Source organism: Molothrus ater, chromosome 3 (assembly GCF_012460135.2).
Source record: "Molothrus ater isolate BHLD 08-10-18 breed brown headed cowbird chromosome 3, BPBGC_Mater_1.1, whole genome shotgun sequence".
NCBI classification, from domain to species: domain Eukaryota; kingdom Metazoa; phylum Chordata; class Aves; order Passeriformes; family Icteridae; genus Molothrus; species Molothrus ater.
The window spans coordinates 18,665,106-18,691,963 of NC_050480.2; the positions used below are offsets into that span (position 1 = coordinate 18,665,106).

The following is a 26,858-nucleotide window of genomic DNA, read 5'->3' on the forward strand; positions in this document are numbered from 1 at the left end:
ACACGCCGGGCTAGCAAACCAGGCAAGCCCTGAGGAGGGACCTCAGCTCTTGCCCAATCACCCAATGCCCTGGTGGGAAGATTCTAGAGAAATAGGATGGGCTGCTGGGTGACGGACAAGGAGCCTGGGGTGGGGAAACCAGAGATACATTTATGCAACCAGGGCAACTAGGGAGGGGCAGGAGGATTGACAAGTAACAGTCAGGGGTAGGGGAATTCCAGAGCAGAACTACCTTAAATGAACAAGGGAGAACTGGAATAATCCAAAACTGAGACACCACACATGATGTTAACTCAGTAGCACAGGACAAATATTCAGGTAGAAAAAAATTTTATGGAGAATGTAAAAGGCATATCTGCCTTCAGATGTAGTGGGCAATTCGAGATAATTCTAGAGACAAACCTAGACACTCTTGTAGCAGCAGCTCAATTGGAGGCCTAAGATAAATGGTGAAGAAAGAGTTGAACAATTTTATTTGTTTCTACTACAAAAATGACCAGCAGCTGTGGATCTTCTAGGTCTTCAACATGTACACAGTGCTGTACTTTGGAAAGGTATATATTACCACATTGAGGGGAGAGGTTTGGATGGACATTATGGAAAAAAAACAGTGACACAGACAGCAAAATGCTGGCCTCAATTAGGTGTCATTGTGTTAGGATAGAGCTAAATGTAGCCTGGGCTTGTCTCAGTAAAGGAATTAAATGCACACATCAGGGCTATTGCAATTGTTTTTTCAGTGACTCTCTGCAAAAGGCAGGGATGAGGGGATAATGTGGCAAAGTACACTGATTTCAACACGATATGATAAAAATCACGTTATACTCACACACACACAAATTATATCCTTTATATCCTTTTTCCAAAGTTAGAACAGACAATTATTTCAAAAATACCTTCACAGAGAGGAGGGGAGGATAAAAGCATTGCTGTTTCCTCTTAAAATCTTGCAGGATATCAGAGTTCAGTGAATCATGCACTAGAAAGGAGCTCATTGAAATTCATGTGTGGAAAAATCTCAGGTGAGTAATTGGCGATGACAGAGTTGTAAGTAGAGTCATTAATAATAGATGCCTTTTAATGGAGCCAGAGCAAAGAAATAAAAGGATCTCTCGTTTTGATGAGGTTTTTCCTCTATGGAGAATTATTTATACCCAAAACCCAGGTGAGTTGATCGGCTACTTTGGTAGCTGTCAGCTGTGATTCCAGACATATAGGAAGATGAATTGAAAATTCTCTTTTTCTTCCAGTCAAAAGCTAAACTTCAGTCTCTCTAAATGCACCAGGACAGCACAGAGATTGTTTTTCCTGGCAAATGTTTGGCCCAGTATTAACAGAGGCTGTTGACATTATGAGTTCTCCCAGTGTTCTGTAAATGCTATTTTCCATCTGAATATAACATCCATCAGCAGCTACAGGTGTCTGAGGAGTCAGGGTAGAGCTGTGTGTCACCTGGGAGAGCAGGTAAGGACCAAAGGAGAGAATTTGAGGGGAGCAGGGCATTTGTTCTGCAGCACAAACATTAACACTTCTGCAGCTCTGGTTTATCAGCCATCATGGGGCAGGATGGGATTCACCAAGGACAGGAAAGTCCCCACCCTAATTCAGACACAGCTGAAAAAACAATCTGATGCTAGTTCAGTGTCCCAGGAAAGGAAGGAGCAAGGAGTCCTTTACGGGAAGCAGAAACAGGGGAATACAGAAAGCATGAAGAGGCAACCACTTGTGGTTTGCTGGAGCTGGGGTCCAAGGCACTCCTGGGTGGGGGGGGGGGGGGGGGGGGGGGGGGTGTCTCATTCCAGTCTGCCAACCTCCAGTTCCAAATTACACATCTCTCCAGAAAAAGATGAGATTTAGAAACAAGAAGTGGCCGTGGCTCATTCCCTTGCTTTCAGTGAATCTTCCTTAAGGAATCTTTTTGAGAAGCAGCAAGAACTTTGGGGCAAAGTACAACACATTTTTAAGTGTTGAAGGAAAAAAAAACCCCGACACAAGAACAATGTTCCTATGGCTTTACATTTGAAACACTTGGACAGAGGAGGCTCAGGATTCCACTGGGTAAGAAACACCGGTGTACAGAGGTGGACGTTACACTGCAGAGACCCCACATCCTGAGGATGGCTCTGGACAAAGAGGGAGGCCAGCCTACGGAAAGGCAGGAAATCCCTGAGGCAGAACAACGGCAAGGCTGACGAGGCTGGAAATCTGTGGGTTTTTTTTCCCAGGAGATGGCAGTAAAGGACAACAGGCTTTCAGCCAGCAGAACACAGGGAAGTGAAAGCAGTGGTGGAAGCTGAGCTGCTCCTCAGGCAGCGCTGCCATCCTTGCCAGTCGCTTCTTGTTACCAGGAGCAAAGCTTTATTCTTCGCGTCAGTGCTTCTAGCGAGGGTGAGGAACTCAGACTTCTACATTTCCATACAGTAGGTAAATTAAAAGCTTTTTGCTTACCATAGCAGAATCCCACTCACAACTTCATCCAGAATGGAAGAAGCCCGGGAGGTTTCTCCTTCAGCATCCCACTCACAGCTGGTGAATGCTGCATTCGCACTGGGTTGCTTCCCACTTTGTACAGTCATGCCTTGAGACACTCCACAGACAGACTTCAGCTTCCTGAAGTGACCTCTTCTCATGCTTAATGATCATATTACTGCTTTCCCGACTTGTTTCTGGCTGAAAACTGCATTGTTTGGGTTTATGACCATGACCTCTTGCTGTCTGGCTGCAGATTTCAGTAAGGAGCCTGGCTCCATCATGTTGGAAACCCTTTCTTATGTATTGAAAAGCTGTTGTCAAGTTTCTCCTAAGTCTTCCCTCCTCCAGGTGAACAAGTCCAGAGTCCTGCATCTCTCTTCATGCACGTTGCAGGATTCAGAAAAGTGCACCGCCCTCTCTGAGCCCGGTCTAGACTTCACCCCAAAACAGGCCTGGCAGCCTAATACTACTTCCTAAAAGGAGAAAAAAGGGAAGGATTTTATTCCTTTATCTTCTCTTAATTTAATTATCTCCATTAATCTACAAGTTCTTCAGGCTCTCTACTTTTCCTTGAAGAAACAAGGATTTCCAAAGCACACTCTGTACAGGTAATTGCAGCTACTTCGTGCATATTTTAGGATCAGTTTTGTCTCAGAAGAGGCCAGTGTTCAGCAAACAAGGAATTCGGGATAGAGAAAGAGAGACAATTGGTTTTACTGCACCCCAAAACAAAACCTTCCCCGTTCCCAGTCTTACAGACAGGCAGAGATCAGAAAGAACATTAATCCCTGAAGTGATCCATGACCTGGGAGGGGCAAAGATCTCAAAGTGCTGAAGTGCTGCGGTGTGGTACAGCTCTCCTCAGTCACTGCACTGCCAAAGCAAACTGTGCAAGAGTGCTTCCTTGCTGCTAATGTTACAGGACAAAGGACAATAGCTCTGAGTCCTCTGCCATTTCCTCAGAGCCTAGAGTAAGCCAGAGGAGTAATTAAATACTCTGGCAAAACCAGCAGAAATATGTTTTTTTCTGCTTTGTGACTCATTGGGCAGTCACCAGGAATTGCCAGGAATTTAAAGTAAAAGTGACTTGCCAGGCTGTCTGGTTTGTGGAGTTTGTTTCTGAGAAAAGCATGGACAAGTTCACTATGTATTTCTTGCCACTCTTGCATGTATTCACCTTCCCGAACCTATTTATCCTGCTATTTTTCTTAAAGCACAGTGAAAGGTGTATGGGAATCTGAAGGGAACTAGATAGGACAGCAGCACACCATTGAAGACAAACCTGGCAAATGAAGCCATGGGTAGAGGTTTCATGCAAGGGGCTGAAGGGAGGAATATATTTTGTCCAGCTCAAACATCAAATTGAATCTTCCCCATGTACTCACCATGGTATCCACCACATCTCACATTGTTTATGAGCAAGTCAAACATCTATTTTGGTCCTCAGAGGCACCAGGAGTTCAGCTGCAGACAAGCCTGCTTTAATAAGAGAGCCTCTGTGCACCTGTGGGTTGAAAATTGTCCCTGCTGGGGTGGCTCCTCCAAGGACCACTTTGCCAAGAATACATAACACCTGTGAAAAAGCCAAGATTCAGTCCCACACTGCCCTCATGGCTTGGCACCTGCCAGGGCTGGGAACCTAGCTTCCTCACCAATCCCAGCCTCCTCCCCATCACCAATGTCTTGCTCTTCTTCATCTCACATGCAGACTTTCATCATGGCAGCTCTGCTTCAGATGGAGGCTGCCCATTTTGCTGGTGGAGCAGCTGACCTGCCAGCCGATGTTGAGGGGGCCAAGAAACATTTCCTCATCTCTCATGTCACCGAGACAACATTCAGCAACAGAGCTGCAGGACCTGCCCTGTTCCATCTGTTTGTACCATAGCCAAGCCAGACCTGGCCCAACAGATGCTGCCATGACTGACAGGAAGTACAGCCCTCTGCCATCCACCCAGCTGAAAAATGAACCTCACCCTCTGGATTCAGATTTTCTAGACACTGCTTCCTGAGCTGGGCTAATGAAGAGAGTAGCAAACCCTGAGGCCAAGGCTTGGCCTCACAAATTCCCTTCAGGAGCTGAGGAGTGAATTACTGCTCAAGGAGAACTGATAAAGAGCACTAATTGGTAACTGCAACGAGAACCATCAGTTCATTTTGAGGGGGGAAAATGAATCATTAGCTGGTTTATTGCAGCAGCATAGGTTAGTCACTTACTTTTTCTTTCTTTGTCCTCTTTCTTAGTTTTTGGTCTATTTTAGAAACATTGGCCAGCCAAAGCTGACTCACCAACATGCCTGAGGCTTTTCTTTTCTCAGGCTCACACAGAAGCACCATGGGACATGTCATTCAGGTTCTGTATGGATAGCAACCAGGTTATTCCCTTAAAGTTGCACCAGGTGAGCAGAGACTGGATGTCAGCAGGCAAAAGTCCACTGTGCTGAGCAGTTCAGGAGCTAAGGTTCATGTTTACCTTTGTGGAAAGTCTGAATGGGCTGGACTGTGTGTGTTGCAATGAGGGAGCAGCATTATTAGTCAGGGGACATTGAGACAAATAGATGGGACACTCACTCCACACAGAAAAATGGAGACACAAATCTCTTCCTGCATGGCTTAAGTAATTTGAAAAAAGGTCTAATGATTTATGCTGTAAGAGCACTGTAAAACATGGAGGGATGTAACAAAATCTAAAGTTAATCCTAAACTCTGCAGGCTGGTGGGGCATGTGGGTGTTAGGACAGCCCTGTTCTTATTGCATTATCAACAGCCCCATGGCATGCTGGTGGGGCAGATAAGAGGGACAGGTCCATCTGACGCTGTCGAGTCAGAGACGGAATGAAAGACTCCATTCTTCAGAAAGTGAATCAGAAGGCTGAACGCCAGCTTAATGAAAGTAGCAGGTCCTTTTGTAATGTGACTTGCTAAGGTGAGACTTGATTGGTCTCAAAGTAAAAACCTCTCACACTATTGGTGAACTATGAATAGCGTGCTCTGGAGAATTGTATCTATAAACAATGGTTACAGAAAGAGAGATAATAATTGTTTTAATTCTTTTCTCTAAGTTTCCCACAGCTTCTCACAGCTTCCCAGGAAAATCCTGGCACAGCTATGTCTCTCTGTTCAGAGATTATGTGATTACTACAGTCTGTCCCCACAAAAAAGCTCAAGAAAAACAACTGAAGGTATGAAATCAATGAGCAAAATCCCTTTGTGGCGGTTCCTACCCCAGCTTCTGCAGCCTTAGATCCTCTGCAGCCTCATCTCCACACCTTGCTGTTCCTGAGCATTTCCACATGGTCTGGGCTACAATCATGTCCTACCAGGGTCCTGAGGCCACAGGCAAAGCAACATGGGGAAGTTTACACTGCAGCTTCCCCTCGCTGGCTGGGTTGCTGCTGAGAAACTCCTCCTTTGTGCGCTTACTTAGGTGTGTAGGTAAAAACAGACATGGATCTCACAGCTTTTATTTACAGTCCAGTTAGAAAAGAGCATAACACCCTGCCCCCTCCCCCCCCCCTCCCATCGGATTCATTTGCTACATTTAAAAGAAATACAGTGTGGTTTGCCAAGACATACAAACTCCTTTGTTCTGAAAAGGCAAAGAAAGCAAGTGAACAGCATTTTTTTCCAGTTAAGTCAACTCCTTGATTACAAAAACACCATCAAAACTAGAAAGATATATAATACACAGAGAAAGTGCTACCAGGGAAGTCAGTTAGGACTACCACAAAAGACTGACAGAAACAAACAAAAAAACCCCACAAAATTTTTAAGGCCCATAAACCACCTTGTTCCTGTGTCATCAATATATGGTTTATGTCCCTGGAGGTGTGACATGGAAGCTGCTGCATCTGCAGCACTGAGCTGAGCTATCTGGTATTGACATCCTCTGCTCACAGCTTCGAGGTGCAGAAATGATGATGGAGCTGGCAGGTTATTTGGCCCCATTCTCATACATCACACCTGTACATTCTTATACCAAATGCTGTATGTTTATTTTTTTTCTCAGATGCAGCTGGCAAACATTTGTTTTTGCCCTGGTGAACACCACAGAATTAGGTGTAAAATGCCCCAGCTTCCAGAATCAAGTATATCACATATAAACTCCATTCCCAGTAAAAAAATACATGCAGATTTCATAGTAGCAGAGGAAGAGTTTAAAATGTTAATCACAGTGAGCCTTTAATACCCCAAAATCACAAATACACACCTGGTTTTCTTTCTGTATTTTTACATCTTATGATTATTTAAAGGCTTGTTATGTCCAGGGTTTGAAATGAACAACCATGATGCAGCAAAGCCCTCCGTGTCTCAGGCCACATTCCATTTATGTCCAAGTATATTTTTAAGTACACTCATAATCTTAACCCTCTCAGGTAAAAAAACACAACAAACTCAGAATCTCAGAAAACCAAAGACTATCTTTTCCTAATCCTCTGTTATCTCTTTCCTCCACTGCTCTGACAATTTCTCTCACTATCAAACTCATCTCCACCTCTCCAGCAGCTCTGCCGTCCTCTGTTGTCCTTCATTTCTCTCTCCCTCATCTACTTGCTTTTCCATCCATCCTTGGCTCCCTTCCACACAGCAGGAAGCTCTGGAAAACCAACTCAAGCCTGAAAACAAACTTCAGTTCAATTATTCAAAGATTATTTTCTCATCCTTATACTTCTTTGACTTGATCTGATTTTACAAAGAACCAGAATTTTTTTCAGAGAAGAGCACTCAGTCTTGGAAAGGGCCTGGTGCAGGGGCTCAGGGCTGTTGGTCCAAGAGGTTTTTCAGATCCAAGTCTCAAATTTAATCCTGAGAAGGCAGCAATGGCCTTGTGTCCTCTCCCATGGGGCACAGGGAGCTGCGCTAGCGGACGAAGGATGCCACATGTGCTGACACTCCAAAGGGAGCAGAATAGGCTGCTGCTAATCCTTGCAGGCCAACCACCAAGTAGTGACAACCCTTCTGCAGAACCTTCCCGACATTCTGGGGAGAGATGAGAAAACGGGATAAAAAAAGGACAAGGTGAAAGAAAATACCTTCACATAAAATCATTCCAACAGCCAATGTCACAGCCCCAGAAAATTAAATTCTCCCATAGCTAACAAGGGCTAGAGAGTGGAAAAACATTTTACCACCTATTTTTACATCGGCCTACACACCCACAGGGTATAGTTAAACTGAACAGATGCAGCCTCCACAGGAAGCCAGGCTTTTACATGTGATTCTATTTAAGAATAAAATTAGTTTAAATTCACCCTAGTTTCTAGAAGTACATAATTCCCACATTACATGTTCTAACTATGTTAGCAATCCTAGAAGTTCATAATGTGCCAAAACTGGAGCTAAACAAGAAGGCAGTAATCACTGAGAATACTTTTATGGAAATATCACTGCTTTTTGTCAAAATATTATTTTTTTGTCAAAATAAGAAAGTTTTGGTCCACATCAGTACACATTCAGGAAGTCACCTATGTACTGCACTAGAGATAAAACTTGCCATGGATTATTTAACTGAAAACCTTAATCTAATTTTAATTTCATTTTTGATAGTTTTTGCTCATGTGGCTGCTCTCAACTGGGGAATTAATACAATGTAGTGAGACTTGGAGAAATATAAGAAATATTTGTCAGTAACTCCTTATGGTTACGTAGGACTAGATTAAAATGACCTCTTATAACATGGAAAAAACCAAATTTGAGTAAGTATTTTTAAATCAGTGAAATCCAGTCAATATCTATTATATTCTTATGATTTCTTAAAGCTGGATTACAGAGGTTCTGGCACATAAAAACCTTCAGCTGTCATGATGCAACTACACAGTTAAACTTTGCTGGTTTTACTCCCATGGAAACTTACTCAAAAGGAATTAAGACGCCAAAATAAAATGTGGCTGGGGGCAGATCCTGAGGCTGGAGGAGGAGATGCAGGGCCTTCCCTTCCTATACCTGCCCCTGCCTCACTATGTCACACTGGAGTCTTCTTTCCCCCTTCCTGCCCTTCACTTACGCAGACCTCATGTGTTCTTTGTTGAGTTGTTCTTTATGCCAGAGCCAAACTGGCAACCCTTCCCTGTGGGAATGTTATCTGATCAACACAAAAGGGAATACACAGTGCCCAAGAACTGGCCTGTGCTCTAAACACCATTAAAAGCCAACAGCAACAGCACCACCAGCAAAGTCATGACCTTCTGCAACCATTCTCACAAAACTGCGCTGTACAGATTAGGCCTACAGGCTTGAGACAGCTTCCTACTGCATGGGACCTGGAAAACACAGTGCTGGAAACTCAAAGAATCAAATTCATCATGAAAGAATGAAATATTCTGTTAATTTCTTTATTAAACAGTAGGATTTGAGAGGCAGTTCCTGACAACGTTGACATCTGTAAACTGAATTTCAAAAGTAACTTTGACAGGCTTAATGGCATTGTCTGCATGTCAGACATAGCAAGCATATCTTTACCAAAATAATGGGGTTTTTCATAGAATGCAGTAGAAAATCATATCTCATGCTGACATCTGTAATCTCAGCAGCAGGAAAGGATTCCTGACAACAGACAGGTTTCTCCTGATAACACAGAAACTATTTTTTGCTACGAACATCCAAGACATACCTGAGATGTACTTAAGTGACATGAACAAGAGAAAACAATAGAATTCTTCCACCATGGCAGTTTTGTAACCAAAGGCACCCATCTTCCAGTGGGAGGAAAACCAAACCACCAGACTGTAGGACTTGTGATTTCCCACACAGGAAAGCAAAAGAACAATTTTGATCCAAAATTGTTGTTACAGATGAAGAACAAACTGCTTTTTTTTCCCCCGGTAAATCACAGTAGTGATTTCTAAGGGTCACCTTGGCCAAAGAATGTCCTGCAGGGCTTTTTACCGTTTCTTTCGGGCACTTCAGTAGAAGGGAAAAAAGTGCAGGCCAATTAAATGGAAGTTTTAAGAAATAGTTTTAAAATTATGACGCCGAGGAACGCAGAACCAAGCGAGACAAAACACCCGTCACCGTCACATGGATCAGCTTAGTGTCATTTTCACTTCGAACAGACAAATTTTGTGCTCTTTGATCCAGGCGACGGTCGGTGTCCGCCTCCCCCCCCCCGCCCGAGCAGCACCGGCTCCTTCCCGAGCAGGTCCAGAGCAAGCCCTGACCCCACCTCGGAGCCGGGCGCTGGCTCTGAAATGCCGGCGGGATAAGGGGCATTCCGAGAGTCCCGTGGAACTGTCGGTACAGCAGACCCCGTGCCGGGGGTCCCCATGCCGAGGGTCCCCGCTCCGGCCGTCCAGGGCGCGCTGTGTCCTCACCTTTCCGTACTTCTTCAGGCGCTTCCCGTAGGGCCGCTTGCCGGGAGCCCGCGCCGGGCGCAGCGGCTCGTAGGAGCCAGGCAGGACGGCGAAGCGCACCTTCCTGCACCCGGCGCCCTCCTCCTCCTCCTCCTCCTGCAGCGCCGCCGGCCGCGGGGCCCCCACGCTGCCCCCGGCCGCCGCCGCCGCCTCCTCCTCCTCGCCGGGCAGGATGGAGACCTGGTCGTCGCCGGCCCCGCGGCGGGAGAATCTGCCCCTCACCTTGGCTCCCAGCCGCGCACCCACCGTCATGGTGCCCTCGGGCTCCGACCCGTCTGCACCGACTTCGGGCGCTTCCTCCGCCGCTGCGCCACAGGTGTGGCCGGAGGCGGCCGCTGCCCCCTCCCCGGGGCGGGACGGCCGCGGGAAGAGGCGCCCCGGCCTGGGGCAGACGGGCGAGGGCTGGCGGTGCTCCGGCTGCGGACCCTGGCCCTTCCGCTGCTCTAGAGCGGGAAGCCGGGAGCTGCTGCGGGAGCCCGGGATTGGAGTCCGTCAGCTCAGCGGGGACAGGCAAGCGCTGACGGGGCGGCACAGCCCCGCACCGCGCCCGGGCTGCTTCGGCCTCGGCGCCGAGAGGGCCGGCGAGACCCTTGGAAGATCCTTCCGTGGCACCGCACGCACTGCCCCGGCCCAGGGCAGGTAACGCTCTTTCCTCGTCAGAGAAAAAGGCCAAGCTCTTTGGACATCCCTCAGTTATAGGTGTTCCTACTAAAGTCACGGATGAACAGCCTCTTCTGCGTCCAGGGCTGCGTTCGAATACCCCCCTGGGCAAGGGGAAAGTGATGAAGTTTCTCAGTAGCTTTGCCCAGATGGTGGGGGAGGCTGTGATAGCCCCACCTCCGCGGCTGGGGTGCTGCAGTGTTAACGGCTGCCTCTCCTAAGCGGTGTTCCTCTGTGTTCCTCTGCTAGGGCACATCAAGAAACACAAAATTGTACAGGGAGGATAGATACAATTTATTAAACCAGTTGGTGTATTTATCAAGATTATGCATATGAAGGTTTGGACAGGCAGATGCAACAAGGGGACAGACTAAACCTTTTCCCTTTAGTAAGAAAAATCTAAGAAACAAAGCCTTGAACCCGCATCTCCCCAAGATGTGTGTGTAACATTCATAAAGTAAATCCTGCACTTCACAGTCTTACCTGCCCCAAGGATGGTGATTCACCACCTTCCCAGCTCCAGAAAGCTGTGTAAAGAACAGGGGGGTGTGTCCCTGAAGGGTGGAAGGTGTGAGCTAAGTCTCAGGACTATCACTACAGGAGAAGAGCTCTATCCCAATAAATGAGAAGCTCTGAGGTAGATAATTTTTCCCTATCTTCCCAAGAGAGGCAGACCTTTCCCCACAGACTTGGTTTGTACCTTGCAAGCTTGCTTCCCTTTCCAGAACTCAACTATCAAAAACCTCACAGAATACATCTCTCAGCTGAGATTTAGTGTCTCCATTTGCAGGGTGGCAGGGGAATCATAACATGTTCTGAGATGAATAGGTCCAAGGTACCCTCAGGTGTATGACACCAGATACTAAAACCTCATGTCTAAACAGTTCATGGAGTTTTAGCATCATCCACTACCATGTGGCATAATGACCCCACTTGGTTCCCAGCAATGCCATTCATTTAGTGGACCAGGAATGACTGTTTATTGTATTTTCACGGATTTATATACATTTTAATATTTTTAAACTGGACTGTGTGAAAAGAGATGCACTAGTTTTGGAAATGTTGATATACCTCAAAGCAAGAAATGCAAAAAACCTCCCAACCCTGACTAGCTGAACCATGTAGTAACCTCACTGCTCACCCTCCACCCATCCCAAATACTGCTGCCAACAAATTACAATTGAATTAATGAGGTCCCTGAAGATTTGAGACATCTTCATCCTTGCCTCAAGCTGGGAAGTTTGATGTGGCATTTAAAAACTCTTTTGTATTTCTAAAGTTAAAGCTGTGCTAATAAAATGCCACACCAGTCCCCTCCCACATGGAAGTTGGGAACATTTGGATCTGAAATACAGCTTATCCCACTCTTACCTAAGGAGTAACTGATAGTAAACAGGTCCAGCATAAGGCAGCAGTTGAGGGAGCCCAGAACCAGACACTGAGGTAGGGAAGGCACCATCTCACTGATCCCAGACTAAGACGACTCTGCTTGCCAATAAAACAGGAGACCTTTTTCAGAACTGCTTTCTTTGATCTTCCTGTCTTACTCCTGCTGGGGCAGCAGATTTGAAAAGCCAAATGCTGCACTTGTGTGGACCTACACCTTCTACACTCAGACTGTGTCCTTGAGGAAGCTCCAGGTGTATTTGCTATGGAGAGCATGAGGTGGGTCACAGCTCATCTTCCAGCAAGGCAAAAAGAGGGCACAGTGTTTAGGAATCAGGGCAATTTCACACTGCTGGCAGCCACTGGACAGAACACCATTTGCAAGCTGCTTTGATATATAAACATTAAATTGGCAGTGCCATGTTTCATGGGAAAGTTGAACTAAAATTTGTCAGCTCTGTCCTCTGGAGAAGCTAAGTGTCTTTTATGGAACATTGCTACATCTCTGGTTACATGGAGCAGAGAAAACCAGTGGCAATCTAGGGCAAAGTTAGCCATGGAAAAACAGCGCCTGTAGAGCGGGAAGCTCTCCTAAGTACTTAATCTACCATCTCACAGCATGACCTATATTTTTTTCACTGAACCTTCTGAAAAGGCAAAGGGTTTTGTTTCATGACCAAGTTCACACATGACCTTAGATTAGCATCACGGTTACATTCCAGTTGTGTATTTTTAAGAATAATCGAACATTTATAGACATTTATGGGTAAATTGAGTAGACACACAACCCCCTCCCCAGGTCGATTTTTGGTGAATTCCTGTAAATGCTCCTGGACATCCATTTCTCAGCAATGCTAAAGCACCAATAGTTTCTGAACAGTGCAGGACTACTGAATCTATGCAATGCTAATTTAGAATTCACACCATGCTGAAGATGGAGCCTGTGCACCTTGAAACTGTTTTGCTACCTGCAGTAATGATTGTGCTTTTATAAAGGGCAAACAACAAGTATTTTAGTATGAGAACTGTTCAAGTAAGTTTTAATAGAGTGCACCAGTGAATCAAGATGACTTGCATCAGATTTGGTTCAATGAACATCAGATGAAAAAAAAAGAAAAGGGGCTACAGTTCTTTCTTTCCAAACACCACCCTTTTTCTAAGGCAACAATACACGTCCATTTCCGAACATAACTGTTACATAGGAAAGCTACATCACAGTACAGTATGTAAAGTCCATCTTGGTCAAGAAGCCATTAGAGAATGGCACATTTACTACACTTACAGCTTTCTAACTTAGGGTTACAGAGTTTACCACAGCTTTTTTTTTTAATTTTTATTTTTTAAAGTGACAATTTCTTAATGAACTTTCTATTCTTCACAAGAGTGTGCAGATGGGGCCCATATGTTGATATTACAGTAATTACGACATTAAATAACATTGCACAACCAACCTCTATGGTTAATTCAGTACAAAAGAACAAGTATTAAAATGTACCAGTACTAGTGGTTTTACATAGTTTATAATCATTAATTATGAAGGAAAAAAAAATGTGGGGCTGTTTTTTTTCTTTTCTGTAGGCAAGTGCCTAATTACAAAGCTGCACATTACAGGCATAATGATGTGGAATAAATACAAGAAATCTGGTAAAATATTAAACACAAACAGGTTACATGGGAACAAACTGTACAACCACAAAAGCATAAATCAACAATTTATCATTATAAACAATGTATGTTTAGCTGTAAAATATTATGTGGAATTGCATGTATTCTTTGGGGGCACATGTTCCAAAAGCCAAGCTAATTCCTGAGGTGGTATTATTAACTTACACAGTTGGTCAACACTTCAGATTATCTTGTGCTATTAAACAGTCCCAATCTTAAGAGAGTTCCATAAAATGGAATTTGTATTATTCTGAAGGCAGCAAATAAGTGATATTTTACACCAAGATATTAAAATGAAATTATTCTGGTACTTTATTTTGGTGCTACATTTGTTAATGGGCCACGGGAATAAGCACTGGAATTTGCAGACAGAAATCACTTATGGCTGGTTTCTGTTCTCCCACAGCTCCAAGCTGGCCAAAGGCAGAACAAAGTTTCTAAACTGTAAGTGCCAACACTGTAAACATATTTATTTGTCTCTTCTCTTCAACTAAACACTATCCAATAACAAAGATAAGAGCCAAAGATAAGCAGGAACGGTCTCATGTAGAACAAAAGCCAATTACTCATCGACTTTTGGTTCAACTCATGAACTATTTTTAAATAATTAAAAATGGTCATGTTACAGTTGTGAAAACTAGTTTGTGCATTTGACTCAGGACACAAGTTTTTTAAAAAATGCATGGTAGAGGTAAGACTTATAAAACCCACCAAAAATGTAAATGATAGGGAAGAACTTTTCCAACTCAAAGCATCAAACATACATTTCTGTGCAGAAATCTAGACAACTATACAAGATCTGAATTTAAGCAGTCATCTTTTTATTATACAACTCTATGAACATAAAATGAACAGAATGCTCTATATACTTACCTGTACATGTGAACATAACTTCTTTAGCTACAGTTATTTAATATAGGTCATACTGGATTTAACTTTACAATTCTGAATAACTATGTATAACCTTATTGCAATAAGGGCAATTTCTACATGGGGAGTTTCACAGGCCAATCACATTAGGCAAAACCAGTACATTCAAAGTGTAGATCATGTATGAATCTTCCCTGATCCCAAAGAATTTAGGTTCTCTTTACAGCTTAAGCTCGTTTGCTATCTTGGATGCAATGTTCTTAAATGCAATAGAAGTCCCAGATATTCTCTTGAAGCGAACTCCATTGAGTGACAATCGTGGCAGTTTGCAGACTTCCATCTCCCACTGAACAAGGCTGTCTTGTCGTGCATCACCGTGGACACAGAAGAGCAAAAACCTCTCTTTTTGTTCATAATCACAGTTATTGGCATCTAACACCTTCCGAATCTCTCTCATCATATCGTTCGGGTCCATGGAACTTGTAGTCTTCATACTCCACGTGAAGCGCAAGGAGCGTGGCTTTGAATCTTTGCTATCCTCCTTCTCTCTGTCTTTAGGCTCCCCAGAAACACTCCTGGAACAAGTGACACAGAGCAAAGTCAAAACCAGAGCAGTGTAGCTGAGAGAGAGAAGAGAAATACAGTTCTTGAACAGGGGTTTCTAAACTGCCATTGAGATGCCACGAGTCACAGGAAAGCTAATTCAGAGAGTGGGATGAAAACTGCTGGAACAGCCCTGCCCCACGTGCTGCGTGTGTGTGCTCAGCACAGCACTGTGCCACTGTAGTGGCACGCAGCAAAGCAAGTTTGGAAACCCCTGCTCTACAATGTTCTGATGACAACATATGCAATGGGAACTGCAGCAGACACACGTCACTCCATACTGCTCCAAAGAAAGTGGAATCTATGTAAAAGCATGACTGAAGTTCTGCTGATTTCATGATCTGGAGCATGCCATACACCAACAAAACTGAAGTTGAGGGACACAATCCTGAAGCAGAAATCATACGGTAAAAGCAGCAGAGGAAGAAATCCCACCCTGCAATTCACAAGTCTTTAGTTAATTCCCTCCCTTCTTTTCTGCCTCCCCCCCCCCAAACCCTTTTGTATTTGTTTAGATTTTTGACCTCTCTCTGTGTCAAAAGACCTTATAATAACATGTTTTATTTTAACTGATGAGGCAGATTTTGGACTGTAATTTGGTTGTGAACAGTCTGTTGGTCACCATTTGAGTACATGGCCAGGAGCTTTTACAAGTAAGAAACAGCAATATGTATTTTACAAATACAGACAAACTATTTTATTTGATAAAGGACAAAATTGCAAGGGAGCAATTTCCAATTAATGCTCTTAGTCTGATGCTTCCTTATCAAATAGATTACTTGTTTCACTGCAGAAAACATTTTGAGAACCAGCACTAATTATTTTAAAGTAATTCCACAGTCAGCTGTTATCTGCTCTTGCCCCAAGGTACTCCTGACGCTGAGGCCTCCCCATCCATCACTGGGGAAAGGTGCTGCTCTCATTTCAAGTTTATAAACTGTCATCATTATTCAGAGAGGAGTCAAAATAAGCCTTTTTAATTCAACTTTGTGTGACCCCCAGAGAACCACATTGATATTAAGGGATAGAGCAGGGATAAGATCTCAAATGACTTTTTAGCCCAAAACAGACACTGTAGGATGACAAAAAGCAGAGAAAGCTAGAGAATGAAAGCAAGAGCTGAAAGCAACTTTACATTTAATTTGAACACTCAGTCTCTTTTCCCTTTCCATAACCAAGAATTTGACAGCTAAGAGACTCTGAATTGAAAAGGGCTAACTTAGATAAATGCATTGTGCATTATATACAGTGTATCTGGGTAAGAATGTACTGTTTATTTTTTTTAATAAAGGCTTTCTGTTTTGAAAACTAAATCAATACTTTCTGTAAGTGACCAGTTTAGAATGAATGCAAACCACAATGCCTGTTCATTAGAAAGCAGAAAAATAAAGAGGTATGTACTGTGCTTAAGCACACCAAAAGCAGAAACATGGCAAAATAGCAGATATACTGGAAAATGAGCATATGAAGAATGTTTTATTGTTAACAAAGCATCTATACATTTGTGTACAGTGGTTGCCACAGAAATTCAATATTTGGCAGTCACCAACCCTTCTGTCTGAATGTCACTTGCTTTATTTCTTAGAGCAAGTGACGTTCATTTCTCAGGGACTATAAGGTGTTTACTTATGGCAAGCAGCAGCTTTAGTAATGAGCACAGTATGTAACTATAAGAGAAATTTAATAGATGCATATATAGACAGACACACAAAGTATTTACACTGTCCACTGAAACCAAAAGTAAACACATTAAATATTTGTAAGTCAAATAATGATTTTAAGTGCCTAAAGGATTGGTTAACTCCTACAGGGGGGTTTTATTATTCAAAGGAATATGCTTACATAAAGTTTTGTATTAAATACTTCGCAAGAAAGCAGAAATGAGGGATAAAAAGGACCTCAACAAGACCCCCTCCCCCCAAATCCCCAAATAGAAAACATTTTTGAAATACAGAATACTTAAGCACTATTCTCTTTTACATCCTGATTTAAAAGGCTTTAAGAAATCACTTGATTTGAAAGACCTAGGAGCGAAGTATTAATAGTGACTCCTCACCTTGAGGTGTCAGTTCTGCCACTGGCTTCGCCTTCACTTGGATCCCTCAAAACAAAGTTAAGGTTGAGATTCAATGATAAAGGTGAAAAATAAAAGTTAAGAAAACCTACACCTAGAACAATGTTAAATAGCTACTGACGAAAAAAAAGAATCAGTATAATAATGTTAAGCCTAATACTATTTAAAAGAATTTTTTCACAGCTGTAATTTTAGTCTCCCTTTATGACACCTTAGTGTTTTCTGGCTCTGACATGTAATTGTTTAAATTTTTTTCCCCAGCTGATGTCAAAATTAACACGTTGTTCTGAACCTACTGCAGACAGAGCAATGGCCACATGTAACTCCAGCAAGCACCGAGGAGCAGTTGGTCAAGGTGGTCCAGGGGGGGCTCCACTCTGCACCCTTGTGGGTCAGGCCTTTTGTATCCCTGAAAGCCCTTTGAGACAAGCCCATGCTTAAGCACACTCAAGCAATTAACAATAAGATGTGCCTAAGAGTTTGAGAGACCAAATGCTTGCAGCCCAGTTCAGGAAGGTTACTTCAATGTCTGCTTAACTTTAAGCAAATCAGCTGTTACACTGACTAATTCAATGAGATTACCGGAGAACTTGAGATTAAATGTATCTTTAACTTGTTGCATTAGAGATGTGCTTTGCAAGGAGCTGTTTTATATTACGTTTTTTTAGTATGAAGCAACTTAAAATAAATTCCCAGATTGTGTAAGCCACGTAGGCATGTACCTAGTGCTGCTGTACCAATACTTAGCTCCTAATTTCAATTACCTGATTAATGTAATACCTTCAAAACACTAATACTTTAGTAACTAACACCAGGGAAGTATCATTTGACATAAACCATTGATTCAAAATACTTCAATACCCTATTCACTAAGCATTCTCATTAGGCATTTATTTATATACTTACCAGAATAGGCATTTACCCTTGTCAAAAGTTAGTAAAAAAAGTCTTTCATGACACCTTCTAGTAAAAATATGTTTTAAACCATTATTTTCTGAACAATACAGAAGTTATGTGATCCAACTCAAAGAACAGCAAAAAAATAACCCCCTGGACCTCCACCCAGGTAATCCCAGCCACTAAGTCTTAAACACACCAAATTAAAAATAAAAAATTAAAAAAAAAAACCAAAAAACAAAAAAACTCTACCATCACCAGTAACAAAACAAACAGACACCCTGCAAGGCCGTGACAAAATATATTTTTAACATTATAAAACATACTAGAATCTTCTATAATAAAAATAAACTTAAAATATATAAATTTAGGATCTCTTAATTCTAAACACATCATTTAAAATATAATTTTAATATTTTAAGATAATGTAAACATTATTTCTTTGATCTAACTCTTAAAAACAAAGTCAAGATACCATTCCTTGCAAAAAAACAAGGAGCTATAACACAAAAAAGCAGCCTGTACTGTTGAAGTTGATTAGTTACTCAACAGAAAATACCTTTCTTCCTCTTTAGACATCTACACTGTCAACAGTTGACTAGCTTTACTGTAATACTTTTTTGCTTTTTAAAATCAGAGAACAAGTCTCTCCTTACAAATATGTAAGTGCTGGAGATACCAATAATGGAAGATCACAGTCCTGTATGTTCAGGTTTCTGGAAAAAGAAAATAATTCATACACTTTTTTTCTTTTTAGGTCTTCATAGGAGGTATTACTTAGACACACACTGATGCACTATCAGCTCACCAGGTGAAATTCATAGATAAATCACGGGTAGAAAGAGGCAAAATGAAAATTATGTCCCCTTTTGGGAAACCTCTTGTGACTGCTAAGTCAACAGTCATTTGATCTTGAACAGTGTATTTGTAAACCTTTCTCAGCACCTCTCCTCACAGGATTATTACTGATAGCATCATCACAGGAATGAATGCAGATCCAGGATGTGTGGGTTTTCTTCTTTCAGAAACCTGAACTTACATTTGAAGAAGCTGCTGACATAATAAAACAGGCTGTATGATACTGAAATACTGTTATTTCTGCACCTCCAGATTTCTGCCTGCTTCTAACTTCTCATTTATTCACAGATTTTAGAATTACCTGAAATAACTTGTGAACACCTACTCCTTTTAAGCACAGCAATAAAGTGATTGTAAATATCATCCTTGCAACAAACTGCATCCAATTAAAAAAGTAAAATATTGTTAACATTAAATAATGACTTATTTTGAAGTCACTCTTTTCAGTATTTAAATGAATTTACTTTAATTGTATCACAGCTGTGAAACAGGGGTAAAAGCCCCTTTTGACCAGCATTCTCTTGTTCCTTTAAGGTAAAGAAGAACAGCTGGTCAAACAATGGTTACAATATATACACAGAAGTGAAACAAGGCAGATTCTGGAAGGAACACACAAACAAAGCAGCATTCTAACTAAATTTATATTTACTTCAGAGTTAAACTGGAAATTGTCAGACTTCCTTTTAAAGTCCTGTTTACAGGCTGGGCTTTGGTAATTCTTTTTTCTCTTGAAACTCGAGGTACCAACCTGCGAACGAACTTGGAGGTGATCTTGCTGATGATGCCTGTGGACGTCCCTCTCCTGGCGTGCGCGAAGGCGCCGGTCTCGTGGGAGGGCGAGGCGGGCGGGCCGTTGTAGGTGGCGTTGCGCCGCTCCCGCAGCTGCTCCCCGTGGAAAGTGCTGCGGCTGGAGCTGCCCCGGGGAAAGCGGGTCCGGTCTGGAGTGGTGGTGCTAATGCTATGAGCAGATGGGGAGGCAGCAGGCACTCTCTGAGTTGCACTGCTGGGAAAACAGAAGCATAAATAACGAGAAAGACCAGGCTAAAAGCCCTCCTACATGACAACTGTTTCTCAAAGATGGGAAAGAAATCCCGCTCTTGATTCTTTTAAACAACTGAATGTGCTACTGATTTGCTCTTAGGATTCATATTTGGTTTGATTTTACAATAAAAATATCTCTTATTTCTATCTCAGGTATTAGAGCTGTTAAAAAAAGTATACACAGATAATAGGACAAAAGGAAAAAGGTTAAAAAAGTGTGTAGCAAGATCTGAAAGTGCCCCCAGCATTCTTCTGGAAAAATGTGTTCATTAATACCCTTAATGCACTCCCAAAAAACTTCATGGATATTGCTTAAGTCATAACCTGACAGAAATAAGTGTCTAAAGCTATTCAGGCAGTTAATAGAAAGAACAACTATACCATGGTGCTTTTAGACAACAACGAGTTTAGCAACCTACAAATCAGAAAGGTTTACATTCCAGTATCTAATTTCAATTTATGGTGGCCTGTGTTCTACAATCCCACCTAAAGTAGTCAAATTTTTAACTACTTAACTTTCTGAGAAGTCTCTGGAGGGAGGCAGTCAAGGAATTTCTTTAACTGTATACAAACATGCGCCATGCACAACATCAAGTTTAAATCATCATTTAATACCCACAATACTTGAGCAAGCTCCTTTTTAAAACCAGAATGCGATGCGGCAGTTTTGACTGGATTACAAACACTTTGATGTCTGTCACAAACTGAACAAGAGCAAAAAAGAAATCCCACCAATCTGTTACCTTGGTCGGTAAGCTTCAGTACCATCTTTGATGGTTGGCAGTGTGACTTTGATAGGGTGACCAGAGGCAGACATAGACTTTTGATGCCGAGGGCGTGTAGAGACAGAGGCCACTGCAGAGCCTGCAGAGGATGTGCTGCTTGCAGACATTTCTGTCAGGCTTTTCCATGGCAGCAAGGCAGCAGGGATGGACAAATGGGAAAAGAAAGGTTAGTGTAAAAAAGAAGAGAGAAAAGAATTTATTCTTTTAGAATGAGCAGTACTGCTTAATTAAACAGAAGACTAGATGACCAGGCTGCCTGAGTCAGCTAAAGTAAAGAATACAAAATTCTAAAAAAATTATGTTAATCCATAAATGAATTCTCCATATATGTTAAGTTAGGCCTTTTCTTTGCTCCCACAATTAAAGCTTACACACACATTATTCAAAGAAACGGAGAAAGACTGCAATGAATACCAGGATGTAATTAAAAAATACTGAAAAAGAAATTCACAAAGACTTAAATAGATTGATTAAACAGATTTTCCTTTTGTGAATACTCTTATTTGTAGTTAAACATCTAAAACATGAAACAACTCGAACTGCTGTCACATTATCACTTGGAAGTGACTGGTTTTTAAAGGACCAACTTGTCATCCTCTGGACAGTGTCCTCCAGATGCTGCTGGGCTGGGTCAACCCTTTCAATGTACCGTTCCTTCTATCAGTACTTTTATTTTTCCTTCCTTAAGTGGCAAGAAAGATGAAAGTAGTGGCGAAAGTATTATGCCATTAATTTTTAAAACAAAAGTCAAATGAATTAAGGCAAAACACAGCTTTGCCTCTACAAGCATAAGTGAAATTGCATTAATAATGTATTAGCAACTGGAGTCCCACAACTAAATATCAGTAGCAAAGAGGTAAAGACTTCAGATGAATAATTCGATGACACAAGACATTCAGCTGCACCAAATCCAAATTCAACTGCAACATATTTGCCATTCTTGTAGGAAGGGCAAATAATAAAACTCAAGAGAAAATTCTTCCTAATTTTTCAGAATACGCTCCAAGAACTGAGCACAATATTCACTGCAATCATGAAAAGAACAAGGATTAAGGATCTTTCAATACTATATAAAAAAAATCAACTGTAAAATTAAAAACTTTGGGAAAAGTCCCTTCTGTTTATAGTATTTTATGTATTAAATCTCTTGAAAGAAAAATATCTCTGTCAGATCAGAAAAGTATTGTAATACATATTATAATGGTCTATCTAAGAAACATCTGTTATCTGTTTGGTTTTTTTTTTTCAGAGAAGGATTTTTACTACCTTTGTTCAAATACTTGAAACTATACACAAAAAAGCCAAAAGTGTTTGGGAAAACACTTTTGAAAGCACCCATCCAATAATTTGAAATTAAAATGCTTTAAGGAAGTACATTAAAAAGCAGAAAACTAATTTTAAGTGTTTAATTAAATAGTTATCTTTCACGTGTTCCACAGCTCATAATTTTACTGTAAATGAACAACCCTGTACTTCTTATTTCCAAAATTTTATGCATCATTAAAAAATTCAAACATCATGATGGAAAACAAAAGAAAACTAGTTTACTAGGTTACACTACTTCATGCTATGAGCTTTTTATTTATTTTACAGTAACTGTTGTATTTGAATAGCTTGAAAAGCATCAGAGTAAGAGCTGTTATTTGAGTCTCAATTTTAAAAATCCAGTTTTTATTACACTCCATTAAAGCCAGTATTTTATTTTTCAGTCAAGTACAGGGGTTAAATAACACTAAGGATGAATAAAAGATTTTTAAAAAAGACTAACTGGCAGTGTTAAACACAATACTACTCAACAAAACATACTAAACTGAGCTTCATTGTCATCCCACAAACGGACACAAACTGGTTACCATCACTATGAAAATACTATTTAGGCCAAAAACTTATACTGAAAGCAATTGATAAATTTTAACCATTTCAGCTTTTTGAGTGGTTAGGGCAGAAATTAAAAAGGATCAGGCTACGCTGTCAGAGTAATCCATCTGAAGCTCTCCACAGCACAACTGCCCACCTAGCAATTAGTTGTTAGCACAATTACTTCCTCCTGTGTTGGAAGACAACCCTCAGTAATTAATGTGTCCATAAAAAGAAGCAAAGGCTGACTGACACATTTAGCTTAAAAATTCATTGCAAACAAAGAAGCAGCAGTGGAAGATAAAAACATACACTTGGACTTTATGTATTTCACATTGTGATTAAGTTCTTATACCTAAAATAATAAACAAGGAAAGTTGAACAATACCTGTTGTCCTTCCCATTCTGTATTGCAGAATAGCGATCTGAAGAACGTTCACAAACGTAAGTGTTCCTCCTTGTCATTCCACTACCAGAAAACACATTATTCTAGAAGATTAAGAATAAAGTTAAATACTTTCTACTGTATCTATATTGGACAAAAATCTAAGCATTGGAAGAAGCAAATCAAAACAGTGTTTCAGCTACTTATGTGTGTTGTTAATGCATTCAAATGTACTAAGTCAATCTGTCAACACAAATCACTTATATCATCAGCTGTTTTTTCCAATAGCTCATTCACCATCTCATTACTTCCCCACTGAGAACACACTGAGAGAACACAAGGAAGTTTAATTTTGCTGACACATACTTTACTAAGTATTATTATGCAATTCCCACATACTGTATTCCTGTATTATTTGTCCCTGGGATCAAATAAACTGGGATCCTAGAGAACACACCTATAGCTGACTGAAAGGTTTTCCTGCACAGCATAATTTTCCAACAAGCACTCCGGTTTGTTGCCCCTGTCAAAAGAGCTTTCAAGAGGAAAATGGAAATACTATGAATCTATGTCAGTCAACCCAGAAATTATGATGCAAATAAAATGGCAAACACTTCTTGTTGCAAAAATACTGATGGTATTTTTTTCTGTTGCTAATTTCCATTTGGACAGACTTCCTAAAATAAGCACAAACATACTCTCCCATCCCTACCAAGCACAGGTTAGTTACTGAAGGCTTAGCTTTAGTACATGACATACAATTCTCACTTTTCAATACACTACATACTGAATTTGGGGTGGGAGAAGTTGCACTGTGCCAACATTACATTCTGATGCCTGCTGGCAAACAATTTCAAATACCCTAGACTCAGGTACTGTAGGACATCATGAACTCTGCAAGATTTACTATGTTTAGGTCTCTCTCACCTACAGTTTTTCAGCATTAATATGAACCCACAAAGATCACTTAATAAACTGTTCTAAGGCCAATTGTAAGGAAGATTGACAATTGCAATAACTGTTTCTGAAAGTCAACTTCCTTGAGTTACACAAATATGACTGATGGTAATAAATATGTTTTCAAGAAATTCTGCCTTTCTGAAGGTAACATCACATTACCCCCAAAGTTACACAAAATATTTTTATATTTTTAAACTATCCACATTAAATTAGCTTTTTTCACTTTAAATGTTTGAGTTTTAAACAAAAATATTCACTATCTGTGTAAGCTGTTCAACCTTGAAGTACTGTTGCAGTATCGGACAACAATATTCCCTAATCATGCCGATCACAAAGCCTTTCAAAGTCCCCAGTATAGTAACAGAGCTAAAAATGCACAAATATTGAAGTTGCCATTAGCAAGTAAATCAATTTCTCATTCTTCACAGCAAAGATACTCCATTTAATTAGTTCTCACAAAGCAGAGAAATGCTTGTGACATATCAGCTTGTACCACACAAGACTCTAATCAGCTTTGGGGCAAGACATTTTGGAAAAGCTCAGATATGAAATCTAATCTTAGAAGACTCAAAGTTCATGCATGCAATCCACACAACCATAATTTCAAAGATTTTTGTGGGGGTGGGGAAGGCAACCCTATTTAAAATTAAAAAAAAAAATTAAAGCATGTGCAGATGTATAGCAGAGACAGCCTGCAGAACATTAGGAGTTAAATGAACTTCAGCATTTATTTTGCGTTCAGAAAATCCTAATAGAAATCCACATCATCTTTCCAGAATATTCAAGATGGAAGCACACCGAATCCCAAAGGACAATGAGAATTCCTGCTTCCAGTCAAGTGTACTAACAGATGGCAAGAGTTTTTGAGACCATGTCTCCTTAATAGCACAAAGTATACTTGAATCTTAAATCATGATTCATGCCTATTTTTTTCTCCTCACATGAACTCCTGCTCCTAAGTAGCTGTTTAAACATCATGCAGTGTTTAAATTTTTTCACTGTGAACCCTAAACATCAATCCTACTGCACATGAATTACCAAAAGGCAAAGTAGATGCTTTCACAGTAGAAGAGAGAGACTCTCCAATTTGGAACAAAGGTGTTTGAGGCAGTAATATGATAGCAGTTTACAGAACTGTGAATATTGTAACAGAAGCATTAAGAAATTATTCATTTGCTAGTTCAGTTCCTTAATACAACAGCCAGGTTGTAAATCATATTAGCAGGCACACGCACCCGGGAACAAGTGGGTTGTTCCAACTCATTTCACTTCATTTCTGAAGTCCAAAATTAAGTGGTTTCAGAGAACCCAACAACCAAATTTACAGAGAAAGTTCAAGAGAGATATGATGTAGGATTAATCAGATGAAATCCCTGAATCAGAAGTCCCTTGACTTCCTTTGTAGATAGACAAGCATTAGAAATCAGAAAAAGAGCATCCCATATTGGCTCCATTCTTATGTTCTTTCCTTAAATATCCAGTATTTTTCTTGACAGAAACTGAAGCTTGCCCAAGTGCAGACATTCTCATGTTTACTGTTATGTTAGTGTTAGAAAAAGTAAAGTTGAGGGGGAAGGGAAAGGTTTATTTTAAAAGACATCTACTGTAGCCTATTTCTGTCTGCCAGTAAAAGTTACCAGAAATAGACTTAGTGGCTTATTCAGGACCCATTATGTCTATAGTAATCTTGTGCTGCACATTTTGTTTAAATAGGGAAAAATAAATATAACAAGCCAAAAGCACACCCAACTCACACTGGTAACTGCACTTGACTTCTTTCTTTCTGGACCCACAAGTGGACTTGCAGCCATCTCTCCTTTGGATCCTACTGTAGTGCTGCCAAGTTTGCGTGAGACATCCTTGTCCCAGTCCTCTTTCTGCTCACTTTCCACACTGTTTGCCTGAGACCTTTTTGTGTATGACACAGCAGGAGGAATTGAGGGGCCAACTGCCAAATAAAAATAGAATTAATAAATACCTAAAAATAATCACTGCATTTTTCTTGGCCAAAGTAGCCTAAATATAATTCCCTGAGTCCAAAAAAAGCATTTGAACAACTCTGACGGCAAACTCAGCACACAGACCAACCTACTAAATCGAGCTGTGACAGCCTGTGCTCTTTTTCCCTACTCTCTCTTCACTTCCAATTTGCAGTTCAGAATTACTTCCCATTTCACATCAATATGTAAAAGAAGAGCATTTTAATTCTCATTTTAAATCCATGCATTTTGTACAGTACTATGAAAAAAGGAATTAAAATATATTTTTCAAATTGTTCTTAGTACTTTTTTCTGTATATCTTTTCCTCTAAATACTATAAAATATTATTTTCCCCGAAAACCCTAGGCCTACTTTGTTTACAAGCATGTTTATACTTGAAAAATATCACAATTATTTTCCCCTCATCATTCTTTAAAATGTTTTGGGAAAACTCCTCCATCAGCAGACTTTTACATTCCTTTGAAATAAAATCATATCAGCTAACAAAATGCAGAAAACAGTAATGCGAATTAGGCAGAGAAAAGGGCAAAACATTTTAGAAATATTTATAGCAATTTGACAGCTGAGGAAAAAAAAACTTTCATTTAATGTTTTAAATATGTATTCTTTTTTGATAGAATAATTTTCACCTGAAAATGTTTCCTGAATACTTAACAAATTTGTTGTCTCTTGGAAGCAAACAATTTGGCCCCATAGCCAAATCTAATGATAAAATAATTGGTTTGCTGCCCTTGGGGTTATCCAGAGCAATAACTGCCATTAGTTGCTAAACACAAAACACCCTCAGTGTCTCATTTAGTGAGTCAACCAAGTAACAAGTCCAAAGAATTAAATCTATGAGGTGCGCGGATCCAGATTTACCGCAGAAACCTTCATATAGACACACATCACGATCAGGTACACAACAAATTTACAGAGTGGGGGCCTTGCTAGGCTTACAAAACCCTGCCCATTCCCACTAAGCTGAGTCTGTAACTTCACTTGTTGGAATGTCATCC

General features: G+C 40.8%; 2 protein-coding genes across 6 annotated transcripts in view; both read right to left on the reverse strand.

The window, feature by feature from the left end:
* Window positions 1–5,991: 5,991 nt before the first annotated feature.
* Window positions 5,992–10,403, reverse strand: C3H1orf115 (chromosome 3 C1orf115 homolog). Its single transcript, XM_036404587.2, has 2 exons — window positions 9,780–10,403; window positions 5,992–7,449 (listed from the first exon to the last, which is right to left on the reverse strand). Exons 1-2 carry the CDS (start codon window positions 10,068–10,070, stop codon window positions 7,330–7,332), a joined length of 411 nt encoding a protein of 136 aa, XP_036260480.1. The 5' UTR covers window positions 10,071–10,403; the 3' UTR covers window positions 5,992–7,329.
* A 2,472-nt stretch (window positions 10,404–12,875) lies between these two features.
* The window catches only part of MARK1 (microtubule affinity regulating kinase 1), a 58,771-nt gene continuing 44,788 nt past the window's right edge, over window positions 12,876–26,858 (reverse strand). For 2 of the 5 annotated variants that reach the window (XM_036404603.2, XM_036404607.1), the window contains 6 exons: window positions 25,614–25,807; window positions 22,903–23,003; window positions 20,616–20,774; window positions 19,580–19,834; window positions 17,059–17,103; window positions 12,876–14,974 (listed from right to left, as the gene is read on the reverse strand). In XM_036404603.2, coding sequence (XP_036260496.1) covers window positions 14,620–14,974; window positions 17,059–17,103; window positions 19,580–19,834; window positions 20,616–20,774; window positions 22,903–23,003; window positions 25,614–25,807 — 1,109 coding nt within the window. In that variant the 3' untranslated portion in view covers window positions 12,876–14,619. The remainder of the gene's footprint in view (window positions 14,975–17,058; window positions 17,104–19,579; window positions 19,835–20,615; window positions 20,775–22,902; window positions 23,004–25,613; window positions 25,808–26,858) is intronic. The other 3 variants (XM_036404604.2, XM_036404605.2, XM_036404606.2) reach the window with 3 other exon arrangements.